Source organism: Habropoda laboriosa, unplaced genomic scaffold, assembly GCF_001263275.1.
Source record: "Habropoda laboriosa isolate 0110345459 unplaced genomic scaffold, ASM126327v1 scaffold291, whole genome shotgun sequence".
Classification (NCBI taxonomy): Eukaryota; Metazoa; Arthropoda; class Insecta; order Hymenoptera; family Apidae; genus Habropoda; species Habropoda laboriosa.
In genome coordinates this window covers 484,880-503,816 of record NW_017100515.1, presented here as the reverse complement: position 1 = coordinate 503,816, position 18,937 = coordinate 484,880, and the positions used below count along the sequence as shown (strand labels likewise).

Below are 18,937 nucleotides of genomic sequence, written 5' to 3'. Positions count from 1 at the left end.
ACGGTGGCTTTAGATGTTCTACTAAATTTATGCACTCTTTTTTTTAATTGTAGAGATCTTACGTTTGTTACATTTTTTCATGTATGCAGTTATTTCAAATCTAAATATTTTTAGATAATGTTTCACGTGTTTTTTCGTTTCAGGATACAAACACATCTAGAGATACAAATCAAACTTCAAATAAGAGTAATGAAAGACAGAATTTCACAAAGAATGATTCTGTAAGTAAAGTGTATATATTTTAACTTAAATTTTATGTAACATTTTTAATAAAAATTTCTTTTATATTTATTATTACTCAAAAGTATTAACTCAACTACTGTTATTTGTAGCCACCAGATTTTTATGAAAAAATGAATTTTCTTGAACAGAAGAAAGAGCAAACTGGAAAGCAACCTGATCTTCATTTAGTAAAGGTATATTTATTAACATGCATATTTAAATTTTAACTTTCTTTGTATAAATTACTATATCAAATCATAATATTTTGTGAATTAGGCAAGAGTTGACAAAGTACATGTAGATGGACTTATGAGAACAAAGGATGACATAATAAAAAGCCAAGTAACAGAACTTTTTAAAGCTCAAAATTTTTATGAAGTGATTCAACATGCCTACAATGTCAGAGAAAAGCTGCAAAATTTAGGATGTTTTGGGAATGTTGGAATTTTCATTGATACCAGTCAAGGTCCTCGTGCTACCCCAGAAGGCGTTGAAGTGGGTCTATATAATTACACACTAATTCAACAAAAAATAAGTAATTTCTCAGATTTAATTCTTTTGAGTTTATTCATGAGTCATTTATTTAGAAATCAGCATATATTCTTGTGAGAAACCTTAAATCATGTATTTTTTCAGGTAACCTTTATAGTACGTGAAATGAGACGTCTAACAGGTGGAATTAGCACTATGGTTGGAAATAATGAAGGTTCAGTTATTGTTCAAGCAAAGGCACCTAATTTATTTGGAAGAGGAGAACGCGTTCAAATGGAATATTCTTATGGTTCAAAAAGCTCAACAAATATTAGTATAGCTGCTATTAAACCATTTTTACACAGTTGGCTCCATACAGTGTATGTAAAGTTATTTTATTTTAAGTTTAGAAATTGATTTTATAATCAAATGTTTTTACTGTTAACCATTTAATTTCTTTTATAGTTTAACTGGTAGTGTGTTCAATACATCCCACAAATTTCCATGGTCTGGTTTTAATCAAACCGACAAAGGTCTTTTATTAGATATTGCTCTCAATCCAGATGGAGCAGGTATATTAAAGCATAATTTACAGTACGAAGCGACATATAGGGAAATTATTTCTTTAAAACAAGCATCGATCTTTGTTCGAGAACAATGCGGTCCAAATTTGAAATCTGCATTGCGACATATTTGTTCTATCGATAAAAGAGACTCGTTAATATTTCCCACAATGGGAAGTCTTATACAGTTCTCAACAGAAGTAGCTGGACTCGGTGGAGATATTGGGTTTGTTAAAAATGATCTTACTGTGCAAACTAATTGGACGCCGCATGAATATCTAGTAAGTACCTACTAATTCGAAGTTAGTCTAACTTTTTTAATAATTTACCTTCGATACAATTTGTCTGATTATAGAAATTTAATTAGACCTTCCAGCTGGGTTTTCAATCTGGGTTGCTACGAGGATTTAGCGGTGATATGAAAATAAATATTGCTGATCGGTTCTTTTTGGGTGGACCACTGAATCTTAGAGGATTTGATACGAGAGGTTGTGGATATCGCCATGATGGTAATTCTATAGGGGGCGATGCATATTGGGCAGTAGCACTTCATTTATACACACCATTACCATTTAGACCTGGCCGTAACGGTTTTGGTGATCTATTCAAGTTACATGGATTTATCAACGGAGGAAATGTATCGAATTTTACGTTCAAGTTTGGTAAGACATTTTTTAAATATATTATTTCTTAATTTTCAATGGCTTTTAAAAAATATAAAAATAAACATGTTTTCATTATTTTTAGCTAATGATCACAAAGAAAATATGAAAATTTTTACGGAAAATGTTCGTTGTGCAGTTGGTGGAGGTATTGCGATGAAATTTGGAAATATAGCGAGAATAGAGTTAAATTTAATTATGCCACTACTATACCTCAAAAGTGACATATTGCAACAATTTCAATTTGGTATTGGATTGCAGTACCTATAAATGTAATTTCTGTTTGGAGGTAGTAATTTATACATGCTGTATTATTTTTATGTGCATTGTATGCATTTAATGTAAAATAAATTGTGATCATAAATTTATTACACTTACAAAAGTACATTCTAATTTCATTAGGTATAAGTATCTGAGAAAGCATTTGTCAATAAAAATTAATAAAAATCATATCCCTGAAGTTATTCCTGAGTTATTATTCCATGAAAATTGTTACAGAATAACTACATTTATTTCACAGTTTGCATCAGATGTTTAACATGCAAAAATTTCTCGGAGTATATATATTTATATATACATATATTAAATTTTTTCAGTGAAACTATGAATCATTTCATTATCTTATATACTGGTGTAACAAAAATTGCGTATTTAATAGTGTTTCTCTACATTTTTGAATATTTAAATGTGATTATTTTCTGACAATTTGCATTCAATTGTTAACGCAACTAAACATAAAGTATATGTTATTTTATAAGAAATGGTTATTTCGAATATTATATATCGCAACATTCTTTAATGCTTTATTTTTCATTGGATAATACTCTACATGTGAATTGTCGTTACAGTAGCGCCCCTAAGCAAATAAGTTGTAAGTGATCCGTGCATCAACTATACTTGAAAATGGCCGCTTAGAAGTTACCGTCAAAATGTCTGCTACGATAATGTGTCATTTTACAATGGAATCGTTCGAAATTATTGAAGAAACGAAGCGAAATATTGTGCCTGAAGTAACAAGATTTATTAAAAACTCATCGTTGAAAAATAATAAGTGTGGTGCAACGAAAAATCAGTTGTCATATTGCGAACAAGATATTCTACGTGATTACATTTGTCACGGTTGCGAGGGCTATCTTTGTTGTATGTATACGTAAAAAACAATATCATGTAGATTAATTGCATTATAGCATGAAATATTGAATTGTAATGATGCCGTTATAAATATACTAAACTCAGAGTAATGCTTCGGATTTGGAAATTCCATATTTAACAATTTTGATATTAAACAATGTTTGGAATGTACGCGATAAATCTGCGGGTATGTTCGACCGCATTGTAACTGTAGGGTAGGATTCAAGGGTATTTTCAAAAATGTCAAAGCTGGAGACCAACATGATTTGTTAGATATATTTTGTAATAATTAAATATTTTTTAAAGTTTTGCTTTTAAATATGAATTGCTGAATAATGTTTCTAATGTGTTAAATCTTATTTTATAGGTAAACAAAGAAGATTTATGAGAATTAAAAGAGGTTGTAGAGGAGTATCAGTGTGTTGAATAAAACATGTAAGGATATTTGAACTATGACATTTTAAAAATTTGGATTTATTTTTAAAATTTGATATGTTTTGTTTTGCAGTACCTTTGCTTCCTCCTTAAACATGTATTCTGTGCAGAGTTTACCTGCAAAAACAACAGTGGAGAAAATGTATTCGATGAACGATGCATTGAACAAAGAAAGAAATATGCCAAGCCCAAAGAAGGAAACCATGTTCCATAGTGTTTTTAATGCTCTGAACATACTTCGGGAGCAATTCTCTAAAGTTTCTGCTTCATTCATAGCAAGCATTAATTATCCATTGTCTGTAACACTTGTGAACAATGAAGGTGTAATTCCTCAAGATTTTTTTAAAAATTTGACAAATAAAAGAGAGTTATTAGGTACTGATGATATATACATCCACAATACCCAATTAAAAGAATCTTTAAATATTGTTGAAAGTGTCCACAGTGATGTATTTGATGAAAAGCAACATTATGTAGGTAGAATTTTTAATGAAAACACAGAAGCTAATTTAAAATTTAGCTATGAATACATTGATAACAAGAACAAAGATACAAGATCTGGTAAAAAAGAGTCAGTTATTAAGGATGATATTAAAAGCAATACAACTAATTGTAATTACTTAGTACCAATTGAGAATTCAAACAAGGTATGTGAGCAGAAATTGTATGAATATATTTGTTCAGACATAAACGCACAGAAAGTATATGCTGGAAATAATTGTGAAAATACTTATAGTAAGAGCACTTGTAATAAGGAACAATTTTCCAATTACGTTTGCAACAGCGTAGACGATAAGATGATCACACATATAGAACCACCTAATTGTTCACCATCTAATTTAGACTTGTGTACACAATCAGTTCAACAAACCACTGTATCAAATCTGTTTACAAATATGTTCCAAAAAGTTTTTGGCGGTGTAACAAATCGTTTTTGTAGAACAGACTCTGAATCGGATATCACAATGAAACGATCATTCTTATCGAAGCAGCGAAGAAAGCTTAACGCTGCAGCAAAAGGTAGGGGTCGAGGACGAGGAAAGTCGCAGCTTAGACGTTCCGGTGTCAGTCAAACAAGACACAGGAAGGAACACACTAAGCACGACATTGAGGAAGATATACAAAGCGATTTTACCACCTGGCAAGAATTTGAAATATGTCACATAACAGAAAGTAAAGAATCAGAAGACTATTTTAGTGTAGATGAGGATACAGTAGATGGATTCAGTACTGTACATTATGTTATACCAAAAACAGTTAGCCCTGTAGCATATACATTTGCTGATGTAAAACCTAAAATTCAAAAATCAAATACACGCAGAAATGTTGATCAGGGAATATCTAAATTTTCTGCAAAAATGAAAAGTATACCTGAATGCACAGAGGAAACAAATATCTTTGACCAAAATTTTGTTGAAGATAGATACAATTTACAGAAGAATACATTTCGGCCACGCCTGATATCAGAAAGTTCTATCGATTCAGAAGATAGTTATTGTATAGTCTTTGAAACTAGTTCTGAAGTAACTTATAAAAGTGACCTTGATAGTGAGGAGAGTGAAGAAACGAGCGAAGATGAGGGAGGATGTAAAGATGAAGAATCTGTCCCTCCAGTTCAAAAAGTAATTAGCCACTTGCTATTTAAATTTGCTTATTACAATTCTCAGATAACAAGCAACGAGATTTTTATTGTAGGTGAAATTTAATTTAAATCCAGTCGTTCACGTAATGATGCATTGGGATTATGCGTACCGTGCGGCTCGGAAAGGTCCATGGGAGGAGATGGCTAGAGACAGAGAACGGTTTAGAGGGCGTATAAATTGCATAGAACGTGTTCTTAATCCAATATTAACTACTCAACACAGAACTCACATTTGGCAAGAACGATTTGCACTTACTAAATAACATTTATATTCACCGACCCTTTTAAGGTAACTGCATCGTTGAAAATTACAAGGTATAGAAGAAGAGATGATGTATCATAGTAAAAGAGAATATGTATAATATGTCTTCCAAAATGATAAAATAGGCTGTGAATAAATAGTGTAGGACGTTTATATTAAAATAAAATATGTTCATTAGGAATGCAAATACTTTGCTGCTTATGCTCTAATACCAATTGATAAGCATTACATAATTGTTTTCAAGTAACTAAAAATTTACAAATCTGTACACTTTAAATTTTTTATTTTGTTTATTTTGTACAATCTGATAATTGCCTAGGAAAAACCAGCGTATTAAGTGGCCTGATTATAGACCATATCATGTCTGGTACATCATGTATAGTTAAACCACGTTGTTATCGAAAATTGTACTTTGCAATCTGCTATATATAAATATAACAGCAAATGCTAGAATTCATGTTGTATAAATTACATTAAGTGATACATATACTTTTAAATTGTCAAAGTATTTTTTTTAAATCGTGGTAAATATGATTGTAGTGGGAATAACAAATTTCATAATATTTCATTGAATAAATAATAGAAACTTCATATTAAATCACCTAACTTAATTAGCACACACGGTACTATTGTAAATAAAGAAATATTAAAACAAAATAAAAATTTAAGTTATATAAACAGAAAAACATTTTTATATTAATGCTTCTTACAAATATTCTCTGTAAAAGAGATGCATAATCAGTTTAAATAGTAGGCTAACACATACGCACTCGTGCACGCATGTTTGTATGTATGTATGTAAATAATGCATATATATATTTAGTTGAATTATTTCATCTTACTTACCTAAGCTATGAAATATAGACAAGTTGTTTGAATTATGCACTAGTCATTAAATATATACACTATCAATGTTTTTCGTTATATTAAAAAAAATTTATTGGAAGCACTAATTATTCATGTTTATTTCTTTAATGTATGTCATCTCTTCTCCTGTGCTACTATTTTGTAATATAATTAAAATTCTTTTTATCACATTTCCAACTGAAATCATGATATATGTGCATTCTTTAAACACAGGAATTTAAGTCAAATGTTAATAAGTTAAAAATTGAAACTCATAAAAGATAAATTTTACTTTAATTTTTATCATTATGTAATATCATATGGATTTATATGTGAAGTAAAATGTAAACGTCACATATTGATATGATTGAAGATTTTATTTTTAATTACAGTTATAACGAATATACACAAAAAAGACATAGAAAACTTTTAGTAAGAGTATATCTAATTTTTGTTTGAGTATATATCTGTAGGAGTAACGTATTTTGGCTACCATTTAATTTAATAAGAATTGTTTCTTGTTTAGAATTACTGATGTGTATAAATGTTAACAATTTATAAATTTCATTACTTAATTCATGTAAATTTCATCAAACACGAACGATCCATGAAGTCCGGCGTGGATTAACACACAAAGAATCGTTCTTGCCAAACATGTTGTGTACAATATGTATTTAAAATAATTAGCAATTATTCTATATGTACATATAATAGTCGATGATATATGTGACGTTGTATGATAAACTATAATAATTAAATTATAATCCATTTTATTTAGACTTATTTAACAATTTTTTTCCACTAGTAGCTTAGACTTCATTTTAATTTCCAATGTATAATGATGAGAATGAAAGATTAAATCTACACATACATAGTTTCATATGTACAATTTTTATTAAGGGAAAGTAGAATAGTATTTTCACTTTAAATGTACCTAGCATATAAATATATGTATATATCCAATTAAATAAACATTCATCTCTTTTACAATGGCTTGTAAAGCATCCTGTCTCAAGGAATTTTCAACACCTGTTTCATAAAAGTAACTTTCAATAGAAATACGATATCTATTAACAGAAGAAAATTTCTGACAAATATTACAAGGTTCTAATTAACATCATTTTTCATCAAAGATTAACCAAAAGGAGACTTGACCATTTTAAAAGTAAATGAAATACAAGTTAGAAAACGAGACATTCGCATTTAACTTTTCATCAGAGAAAAAAAAATAGATTTTAAATTTTGGTTGTGTACCAAGTACGTTTTCTGGTCTGCACTTGGATGCACATCTTACTCTCACTAGTATGACATTATTATGAAGATATTGCTAATTACACGCGTCGATGAAAGAAGAATCAAGAGGTTTACCGTGGTTCCGACACACTATTAATTTGCCTGTCATGAGTAACTTGAGAAGTTTCTCAGAGCCTAACAATGAATGTAATAACATAACCCGAATTTATGCCAAGGGCAAGTTACATGACTGAGTGCTTGATTGGTGGTCAGAAAGCTAACATTGCAGTTATGGATCCTGCTCCTTAATTGTCCACCTGCATTCATTTTGAAGAACAATGTTCTTTCGACACCATACTATCGGTTTCGACAGAAACGTCGCTAATATTTCTACATTCTAATAGATTCTAAAAATATCGATAATTTCATCAAACCTCTTAATAAAAAGAATACTTCATAAAAATGATCAAAATGCTAAGAATTTAGCATTCACTATTTTTTTTATTAGTGCATCAATGTCAAAATGGTATTCAAGGTAATTGATAACGGTAAGAAAATGAAATATTTATAGTCTTCGATTAACATGTTTTTCTGACATTGAAGCACAGAAAAACATCCCGTGGGAAACTCTTTGTTGATTTCATTTCATAAGAAAATCACTTTATCGTAATTTGTGTTTTATTTGCAATAAATTTCTCGCGATCAGATCAAAGAAAAGATATTGAATCACACTTAATTCGCGCGTATGTTAATTTCAGTATAATTGTGTACCTGGAAGTCGTTCTATTCATCGAGATTCCGTTTTACGATTTGATGAATTCGGTTCCGTGGAATTGAAATTACAAAGGTATAGCATTAGAAATTTTGATTTGTGCCGCGTTTTCTTTGACTCGTACACGAATTATGGTATGTGTGACGTAAAGAAGAAATCAAGTAGCGTAATGTATTGCTCGAAATAATTGGAGGATTTCACATTTGAAAAATGAATGAAAATATGAAGTTACGAAACGTTGAATTTGTAATTAACATTTTATTTCTATAGAGGTTTCTTTCAACCACACTCGCATTATTTTTAAAATGATTAAGATATAAATTACAAATACTACTTGTATATTTATTTCTCTATTGAGATTAAAATAACAACAATTTCTTGGTAATTTAAAAGATCAAGCAACGTGACGATAAATATTGCAATGTATTGCAACAGTATATTCATCATTGTCCAGGAAACGCGTTGAACATCTGCAGTGAAAATAACGTCGGGGAGAAGGTAAACCGGAAGAGGATGGGCACTATTTTAACTGGACGGCTGGCATAATACAGGCGGCTACAACGGTGGATTATTGCAACACTGCGTTTCTCGATCCACGATGTTGTTGACACAACAAATCAACGACTCTTTGTCAAATGATAAATCACCCGGTTGCAAGAATGTAAAATTATCACGATCACAATTATTTACCAGACTAATGCAATTAGTCTTGTTGTTTTTAGCAAGTAATGATAGATTTAAAATTTGTTTGGAAAAATAGAAAATATTGACAAAATTTGTTGTTTCGATGCACTTACAAATGTCTGACTTTTTGTTTCAATCGGTAAATAAATTTTTATATTTTTTTATAGGGTTTTTGGAATATCTTTTTTGTTTATTGAACGAAAACGTTCCTTTAGTTATTGCAATCTTTAAAATAAATCGATTGTATACATTACGGGGGGTAACATTTTAAACGGTCAAGATGTAAAGTCGATAAAGAAGAATGACGAATAACTATCGAAACTGTTAGTTGAAGGAAAGCGTTCTACCAAAAAGTAGCATACTAGTCAATTAAATAAATTATCCCTGTAACAATATATCAAAGCATGTATTGTTATATATTAAAGGAAACAGAGATAATGTAAATCAGGTGTCTACAATGCTTTCTACGCAAGTTGCTTAAATAAAGATTATTGTTCAGGTTATGTAATCCATGCTTTTTTTAAGTATTTCTGAAAATGTTTCTCAATAATTTTTTACCTAGTCACTATGGAATCCAAAGCTGGATTATCCCTCAAGATCCTAAATCCCATTCAGGACGGTGACTCATCAGCTGACAAGTGTCATCTTCACTTCGTTTGAGCAATGACGCGTTCTCTTTTTCTCAAAATGTGCAGCACGCATTAGGGAAGAGTGCGCAGCGTCGATTCTAACTTGTTGCAAAATCCGACTTTGTCGGTTCGCGATTTCACGTGGCGCCTTTGCGTCTACCGACGGAGGAAAAAGATATTGTCATTACTATTCGAAGATTATTCCATGCGATCTGCTTTCACCTATTCACGATCTCCAGCGACGAGGCAACGTAAGAGTTCTCGTATGACGCACACGTGAAATTCTGAGTTACGCGAGAAAATTTTGTAGACGGTTCCTCATCTGGGTTGGTAATATATAGCGGTTGTCCCAGTTTCCTGAGCAAAAGATAAGAACATAGTGTTCTGTAATGAGATACGCCCGGCAAATGGCACACAAACGACTCGTCGATCTCCCTCGAGCACGCAGATCGATCTTTTTCCTTGATTAAATCGATTGTTCGAGATCGTATTGGCTTTGTATCTGCGATACTTGTATATCTATTTTCTAGTTGTGAATATATACACTATTTGTACGTCTCGTATAAGCTGCTGATTACCTGTAGTGTGGTTATTTGTACAGAATGATTCAATGATAGTATTTAGCTTTCACACGGATATTTTAGTAAATTCTAAATTCACACGTAATACTAAATTCAGAGCGAGAAATGTACGTTTTTGCACGTACATATAACTTGATGGCCAATTTATCAAAGCTTTTACTTCCTTTTTTTTTTTACCAATGGAAGATTTAATCAGGAAAAGATAATATTTAGCCCGCAACTGTACGAGAAACATCTTCTGTATCGTTATTATTCTTTGATGATCCTGAAAGGCCTCTGCGTTATTTTTAATCGTTACAAATATCCACACGAAAACAAGTTGCTCATCGCGTATGAAAAACATTCGATTATGCGAATCGTTGACACAAAAAATTCGCATGATTTCGAGAATTTGCACATTATAAATCCTCCGAACTGAAGTTCCCTTTCACTGACAAGACGTTCAGCTATGCACACACGCCTGGGACACCAGTAGGCTTGTATGCGTGTGTGCAAGCATAATATTGACGAGATGAAAGATTTCGCAGATATTCGTGCACCTGTGTGCACGCGTGTGCAGATATAATTGAACTAGATCAGAACGCTGCTCGCATATAGCGCTACAATACATCCATATCCGATTGCTGGACTCTTCAAAATTACATCATCCACATACATGTGTATCCGGCACTAACTCATGTTTATTTTGTTCGTAACATAATTTGGCCCACTGGTATCGTTACGTAATAATTTTTTTTTTGTAATAAGAATTAACTCGATTCTAAATTATTAAATACTTTTTTTTCTTTTTTAAAAATTCATTCTACTTTTTTATTATTATTATTATGTTTTTTTTTATTACAGTGGTCCAATTTTTCAAGATTTTGGAGTCAAACATTCAATTAATTCCAAGAGGTGGAATAACATTAACGGAAGAGTTACAATCGGTATCGCTAATTTTATTATCGTTTCCTATAATTCTTTTTATTCCTGTAATTTTAATAATATCCTGGCTGAACCACTTTCAAAGTTATTCAAAGTCACGAAGCGAGTCGCGTTGTTTTCCTCGAGATTTAATTTCACAATAGCAATGGCGACAGGCGTGATCAGAATCCACTTAATAAATCGTGATCAACAATACGATCTACATAGTTCGATCTTTTAGCTCAGCTTTCGAGCGACAGACACCTTGCTTGGAATACTTGGAAACCTTTTGTCGATGTTACTAAACCTCGCGACAGATAACCGGTTGCAACACCAGCCGGTGAACCTGACATTCCGGATCTACAACAATGTTTCGCGTCGAGTGGATCATTATGTTGACAACGAGATATTTACGTCTTCTTTTGGAAAAGGGATAATCGTATGTTAGCATTGAATGGAAAGTTACGATGGTAAATGTATTTTATATTTAATTGTACGATTTTGTGAAAGTACAAATAGAACAAGAATTATGTTTCAATTATGTTGAACGAGTATGCTTGTTAAAACGCTTCAACACGTACAGATCGAATATGGAAAGGTTAAATTGAAAGTAAACGTATATGCAGGTAACGTGAATGGAAGGATTATGGCTCTTTCTGGTTTGCGTGGCTTCCTATGAAAAATGGATGCTTCTCTGAAGAACACTCTCATTCCGAACGTGACGTAAGATTTATCTACTAAGGCCAACATTTTTAACTTCTTGGAATGCCTAAAAATTTTCATCGCCACTTACAAAGATTATTCTCTATTGTTTTAGAAAAAGTAAGGGAAAGAAGGAAGTATAATGGTTGAATGTCGAAGAGAAATAGGTGACACTAGAAATTTGTGGTCCTTGTGCGGAGCTTTATTTCAGAAAGCGTGAAGATCTCGTCGCGGAACTCCACAAACTTCCAGGATATCAACGCGGAGGATCATCTGCGATGAGTTTCTCTGTCTCGTCGAGAAACTCGACAACGGGGAGAGTCGCGAGCGGAAGAGAAAGCGTCGCAACGAGGAGTAGGAACTTTGGAGGAAGCTCGAACCGTGGTAAAAACGTTCTCCCAGGTGAAATCCGACTCTGGAGCGGAAGTGAGCTCTATTCTCAAGAAAATCGAAATTCCAGCATCCAATTGCTTAGAATGATATCGCAAAGGAGAATCTGCAATCTTAACGGCAGTGAAAGCAGTAAGAGTAATTGGAATTGTAGTCATAGACCGAGAAGACGCTACTATGAAAGCTTTCGCCATTCAGAAAACTGTTATTATTATCTTAGAAGAAATTCTATTGGACGTCTGAGGTTGAAGCTTTAAAAGACGGAGATCAGGATGGAGAGAAGGAGAGAAAGATGAGCAACTTGTCGCTGAAATAGCATGAAGAATCCTTGGTCTAAAATAGCACTGGATGTTGGGAGGAATTTGAATGAATAACAGCATATATTATTACTCACAAGTAGTTTTTTTTAAATCTTATTTGTAATAAGGGCTACTAAACGAATTAAATGTTAGGATGAAAGACACCGTGGACATTATATTTTGGAATAAGGACGATAGAGGAAGATTAGGCAAATTATACAGATGACATTATTAAACTGTTATAGCAGGTGAACATCATAGGCTGACCTGTTCCTCTTCCCACACACCTTTCTCTTTGCCCTGTCGGCACTCTGAGCGATTCGCGGTCGCACGTGTGGGAACAAATGTCAAAGTATATTGGAATAATTCGTCGAATGCTGGATAGTTCGCGGAAATGCGATTTCAATATTCATGAATCAACACCGTCGAAAATCTTTTAGAGGAAAAGGACAAATACATCGATCGATTGCTTTCTTTCTGTCGGGAGTCTGAACCTGTCTAACGTTGAAAATACCACGAACTTGCTCTGTTCTGGTGATTCAGAAGGTTACAGTCTCTTCACTCGGAACAACGATGCCAGTGGGCAACTTTCCCTTTCTTCTTCGCTTTCCTCCGCGTGGTTTTGCGATACTCTATAACTTCATCTTGTTAATTAAGCATATGAAATCGTTGAAACACAATCGAACGATAGTTACAACGAGTCCGATAATGTCTAGGTTTGCAGGAATCAGTGAGAAGTGATATTGCCGATTTTTTTGCAAGTTCGATCGTAACTTCTGCGTTGCATGAATCTATTACGCAAGCGTTATTAACCATAAAGCACCTCTAGTCTTGATTCCTTTCTACTCGTTCTTCGAAACAGCCCGGAAGAAACTCTTTATGGTTTAATATTTTATTAACGATCGTTTCCTTGTGCGGCACCCACGTTCTCGAGCGAGTAGTACATTCGATTAATCGGTGCAGGCTATGGGTTACATTTAAGCAATGACGTGGAGTTATCTAGCAATGTTAGTCTACCTTAAAAATAATTAAAACAATAGTCAATATTGTATTGTAAAGTAATCATTGGTCAAGCTTATAATTATAATTTTTCATCAGTTTGTATTAAATTTTCAAATAAATATCATTAAAGGAATATATATTACAAGTGAGTTTCTATTTGATTTGAACGACGATCAAGTGAAAACATGCAGGGAAAATAAGAGTGATAGAATTCGTCTCCTTAGCAACACTTGCAGATCATTAACACTTCGATCAAGAAAATAACAAACGAATAATTAACAACGAAACGCCTATTAATCTACACCCAATCAATAAGTGCTAGCAGCAAACTAATTAATAATAGCCAATTAATTAATAATACACTTCCAAGCAGTAGGATGTTAACGAAACAGCGAAAGTCAGTTACAACGATACGGTTAAATGAACATGAAACATCAGAATCGACACTTGTCTCGTTAACCCTATAGCACGCGTGCATCTTAATCGTTCACAATTACCGCTGGCGATACGCTTTTACAAGTTTTTGTAACGGTGCTCCAGGATTTCGAAGTAAGTGGTTCATGCGAGAGATTCGGCCGTTTCAAACTTCAGGAGAGCGCAAGCGCATCGCGGTTGGAAGAACGATGAAACGAGGAACGAAAGGAGAACGGGTTCGGCCAGCCTCTTTTCTTTGTGTATATACAACAACGATTTCGCGACACGTGACGTGGTCACGAACGCATCGTTAGCCGCCTTTGTTCACTATTGTGACATGATACACGTGAATTGAGTGTAATGTACAATTATTATTCGTGGTACAAAAAACTGCCGGTCACGAATTAGAAATCTCAATAATTTATAATTGTACAAAATATAAAATGAAAGATATCTCGTTTTTTTTTTATTTCTCGAAGTAGTACCTACCAATGAATCACGTTTCTAAACAGAATTAATTTAAATCGGAGACACTCATGATTATCAGTATTACAATAGATTAACCCTCGTTATACTGTGCCGGAGTCACTGGTGACTTGCCGTCTTGAGGGCGATAACGCAACAGTGACAGAACTGTCGTGTTAGTTACAGAATGACAATCGCTTTAGAATTACCACTACAAGTCCACAACGAGAAGTGTAACCAAACACGGGACGTTTGGTTTCTTTAGGTCTCACTTGACACAGCGGCAAATGAACCAATACATAGAAATAAAACACTCGTGCTCGACTTTTCTTCAGCACAAAAAAAAGAAAATCAGATGGATCTAAAGAGACAGGCAAGAAGACTAACTAAAAGAAAAAGAAGAAAATAAAAAAGAACGATCTGTAAACTGACAGGTAACCCACTTTGTTATATGTATCGGTCAGAAGTGGAATGCATTCGTCGTGGATTTGATTCGATTTACATATTTTCATGGTGTGAGAGCCCAGGCATGTACAACGGTGCGCGTTCTATGTACCGATCAGGTGACATATGCACATGTTCGACGTCGTAGCAAAGAGCTCACGAGCTGATCGAGCATCGGGGGACGCGAACGATTCTTTGGTGACTGGTGGTTCAAGAGGTGAGAGACCATAAATGTTTGGTGGGGACAACAGGACCCCGCCCCATCAACAGCTATAAAATGCCGGTACGAGAATCGGACCCAACCAGTCTTAATCGGTACACGAAGATCCATTTTTTCTTCCCTCTTCGGACGCACACGGTCTGCTCTCCTTCCTCTCTCTCTGCGTGTCATCTTGGAGAACATGAAGCTCGTACCGATCCTGCTGCTCGTCGCAGCGGTCGTCTTCGCCGCCGAGGAGAAGGAGGAGGAACGTCCCAAAACGTTTAGAAGACTCATCCCTGCTGATGTACTACGCGGTGAGTCTTTTTCTTCTTCTTTTCTCTATTACAGAAATTTTTCAAATTCCACAGTCGATTGTTACCAATTTTCTGGTGAATATGAAAATGTAAATTGAAACGGTATTACAGTTACCTGTATTAATATTTTCTGTTAGAAGTTTAGGAAAACGTGGTAGGAGGATTCGATCCCCAGTTCTGACCAAGCTAATAGAACTATGTAAGAGATAGATTGTAATTTGTAAGAATGTCAGACAACGATAACCTTCTGATAATAAATTTCATGAAGCACAATTGAAATTTCTGTAAGTCTATTGCTCCAAAGTCTGTGTAAAGGACGAAGCAGCAGTCTTTTAGAGTATATTGTGAGATAGATTGTAATTTGTAAGAATGTCAGACAACGATAACCTTCTGATAATAAATTTCATGAAGAACAATTGAAATTTCTGTAAGTCTATTGCTCCAAAGTCTGTGTAAAGGACGAAGCAGCAGTCTTTTAGAGTATATTGTGATGTATATTACAAACTAAATATGCAAACTATAGTTTAGTGTTATCAAAGGAACACGTGCCCACAAAGATTTTCTAAAATCAGTCAGCTACAGTCTCATACATATGCACATTTCGACTTTCCTCTTGTCCTGTGCATAATCTGCAACCAACTGTCATCACGTCTCATATAAATATTACGTAAAAACATATGTCAGAATGAAGAGATTCTGTCGAAACAAAAAACGTGATCTGGTACATGCATGACCTGAAAGTGGGACGATTTTTATCACCCAGGGCTCTTCTAAGATACACACCTTTCTTAGAACGGGTACAGATCCAAGCGCGAAACTGGTTGGAATGCGATTAAATACATGTTCGATACATCAGTATCATCTTACGACTCTGTAAAATTATTGAAGAAATTATCAAAAGTCACGCACAGTAACGTAAACATATGTTAATCACCTGGCAACATTTTCTTCTCTATTCACTACTTTCGTTCAACCTGGAAACGCTTTCCAGAATTGCAAATGAAGCGACCACCTCGACAAGCTTGCAAAAATAGACATACATAAATCGTGTGGCTTCATCTAACAATTCCTACTTCTTTAACTTTCCATTTGAAGCTGAGCCTTGAGACAACGCTCTTTTCACCCTACCGTTGTCGACCGTCCCGTCCTCTTGTAATAATTCATCGTACCGTGACGCGTTTACAACAGTACAAAAGACCTTTTCCTGTTAAAAAAAAAAAGAGAGAAAAAAAATGAAACGTCGATTGTCCAAGGCATTGTCCACGACAATTCAGGCTGACAGGATCACAGAAACCACGTGAAAGTCTTCGCCCGTTTATTCTTCTCCGTCGCAACCTGACTCATTTCGTTCTCGCATCTTCTCTATATGGAGCTTCGCTTTCAAGGTAAAACACGATCTGTGAGATCTAATATCTCTCTTTCATTTGAAATTCTGATCCCAATTACTTTGTTGCACAAACATTCATGTGGATGATAAAAATCTTCACTATGAATTGTAAGACAGCATTTTCACGACTTATCTCTGCAATATCAATTTCTCAATTCATAAAGTTTCACCAGGTAAAAATTCATGTAAATTATTGCAACAATCGTTCGCAATAAGTGTAAATTGAGATTCTAAGAAGGGAAAACATTAGTGGCGTGTAACTAGGCGCGCATAAGACATATATAATCACTATGATGACGCTCAGAGGACACGGCGTGCATACAAATCATATAGGAAGCGAGTTAGCGGCTTTTATCACGAGGAAATCGCGGCTAAAGTCACGAGACTCGATACCATTTATCTCAGATAGTTATCAATGGTTTAAAATTTATTCTTCTACGTTGATCGTTTCAATATGTGACAATTAAAGATCGTTCTTAACGCAACGTTGATTCATGCGTCGTACTGTGGCCTGGATACTCCGTATTTTTCGCTCCAGACCTAGATTCCAGATCAAGATGAATAATCGAGTTGCTCACGAACTGTTGCCAGCGAATACCGAACACGGTGTCGCGTATACACTTACGTACAGTGTCTCTTGGGTGTTGTTACATTAAGGACACTCTATTTATATACCACAGGAATAGAGATAACGAGATTAGATCTTGTTGTGAAATTTTCGATAGAAGTACAACTTGTACCCCTGTTATATAACCGCCATTGGACGCTTTGTGCTCGAGCGAATCGCCGACAGGATCAAGTATTAGAACACTGAAACGCGCAACATTAAAATTTTAGACGTTGAGTAAGGCATTAATGTTCGATGAAATTAGTGTGCAATAAATTCTCTATATCTTTACCATAACGTTTATCGTTAAGTGACAATGAGTTTACCTGTAAAACAGACACTGAATCTCTCTAGTTTGTAACTAAAAATAAGAAAAAATTATAACCAATTACTTCATTTGTCATTCTTGCAAATAGTACAGTCAAAAATGAATAATCTTTCAATAAACAAACTATTGTGTTCGAAGTATTGATGAACCAATGACGAGTTAACTCGTCTTCCTTAATTAACAGATTAAGTTTGAAACTGCCTCCTAGAATAATGCACGAGTAACGTCTGAAACATGACGAATATAAATACGTGTTACATTTTCGATAATTGATAATGAAAAAAAAAAAAAAGAAGTAGATAATATCCATTTATAAGTACAGTTACTTGTTCCCGTTGGAGTTAAGTTTCACAGTCACGAATCTCGGTCCGGGTGTGTACCCGTTTCGAAACAGGATGATTACAGAAAGTAGGACCTGGGTTGGGTCGACGAAAGCGGGCCTCGAATGAAAATTCGCGGACGTTGAGACTGATTACGCCGTCCCCTTTGATTTCGAGAGAAGAATCGACTTTCGAGGTGCATCGATACCTTTCGAGTATTCTCGCAACGTGCGCCTTCTGATTGCTACCTGCGATCTATCGGTTAATTTACTGCCAGACGACGGGATTTCTAATCGAGACACGCATCGGAGACTAACCACGCGACAAATAGCGTATCATTATACGAAAACATTTACACGTTTATCGAAACGACAGTGTGGATTTGTTAATTGGACAAATGTGCGACGTGAATCGCAAATTACCCTTCGTTTCGAGCTGATCCTTAATAAGCATTACCGGAATTATCTTGGACTGCATGTATGAATGCGTCGCGTTTAAATCTAAATAATCGGTGAACAATCGTGGAAGATGCGTTTTCGTTTCGAAAGATGTCTTCTGAACATTCACGTACTTCGTGTTACACATTAATATTTGTGAAGAGGGGGAAAAAAAACAAGTGAATGGATGTAGCATTACACCTACTAACATGAAAGCTGACCCTTTCAGCCAGATGAATCTTAATGTCGGTGAAAGTCTAAGAACGACCACTATAAATCATTACCCTACCGCTTCCTTAAATGGTTCTCTCCTCGGAAATAACGCCCGTCTCGCGAGAATTACAAATTAACTCGCGAATACTTTTTTTCTGCCGTAATGTCTTTCAAGCGGATCGATGTATGCAACCTGCCGGCGACGGTAAAAAACGACGTGGTTTTAGCAGATTTACCGGTCAAAATTGTTGCTTTTTACTATGTGAATAGCGGTAGATTAAATTTTTCTCGTGATTTTACGATGTTATTAACAAAATTACACGACGAACCGCCAAGTCGAACACGCGTCCCCTTCTTCTTTCCAGATCTTTTTTAAT

At 34.4% G+C, this 18,937-nt stretch overlaps 3 protein-coding genes across 3 annotated transcripts in view; all 3 read left to right on the top strand.

Moving 5' to 3' along the window:
- The window catches only part of LOC108576491 (sorting and assembly machinery component 50 homolog), a 2,416-nt gene extending 228 nt beyond the window's left edge, over positions 1 to 2,188 (top strand). The window contains exons 2-8 of the mRNA XM_017939500.1: positions 144 to 221; positions 333 to 416; positions 499 to 717; positions 859 to 1,073; positions 1,159 to 1,537; positions 1,624 to 1,918; positions 2,004 to 2,188. Coding sequence (XP_017794989.1) covers positions 144 to 221; positions 333 to 416; positions 499 to 717; positions 859 to 1,073; positions 1,159 to 1,537; positions 1,624 to 1,918; positions 2,004 to 2,188 — 1,455 coding nt within the window. The remainder of the gene's footprint in view (positions 1 to 143; positions 222 to 332; positions 417 to 498; positions 718 to 858; positions 1,074 to 1,158; positions 1,538 to 1,623; positions 1,919 to 2,003) is intronic.
- A 639-nt stretch (positions 2,189 to 2,827) lies between these two features.
- LOC108576490 lies at positions 2,828 to 5,530 on the top strand. The gene is made up of 4 exons (XM_017939499.1): positions 2,828 to 3,058; positions 3,417 to 3,484; positions 3,558 to 5,106; positions 5,180 to 5,530. Exons 3-4 carry the CDS (start codon positions 3,580 to 3,582, stop codon positions 5,387 to 5,389), a joined length of 1,737 nt encoding a protein of 578 aa, XP_017794988.1. The 5' UTR covers positions 2,828 to 3,058; positions 3,417 to 3,484; positions 3,558 to 3,579; the 3' UTR covers positions 5,390 to 5,530.
- A 9,538-nt stretch (positions 5,531 to 15,068) lies between these two features.
- LOC108576495 overlaps positions 15,069 to 18,937 on the top strand; it is a 6,823-nt gene continuing 2,954 nt past the window's right edge. Inside the window, exon 1 of the mRNA XM_017939505.1 lies at positions 15,069 to 15,268. Coding sequence (XP_017794994.1) covers positions 15,154 to 15,268 — 115 coding nt within the window. The 5' untranslated portion in view covers positions 15,069 to 15,153. The remainder of the gene's footprint in view (positions 15,269 to 18,937) is intronic.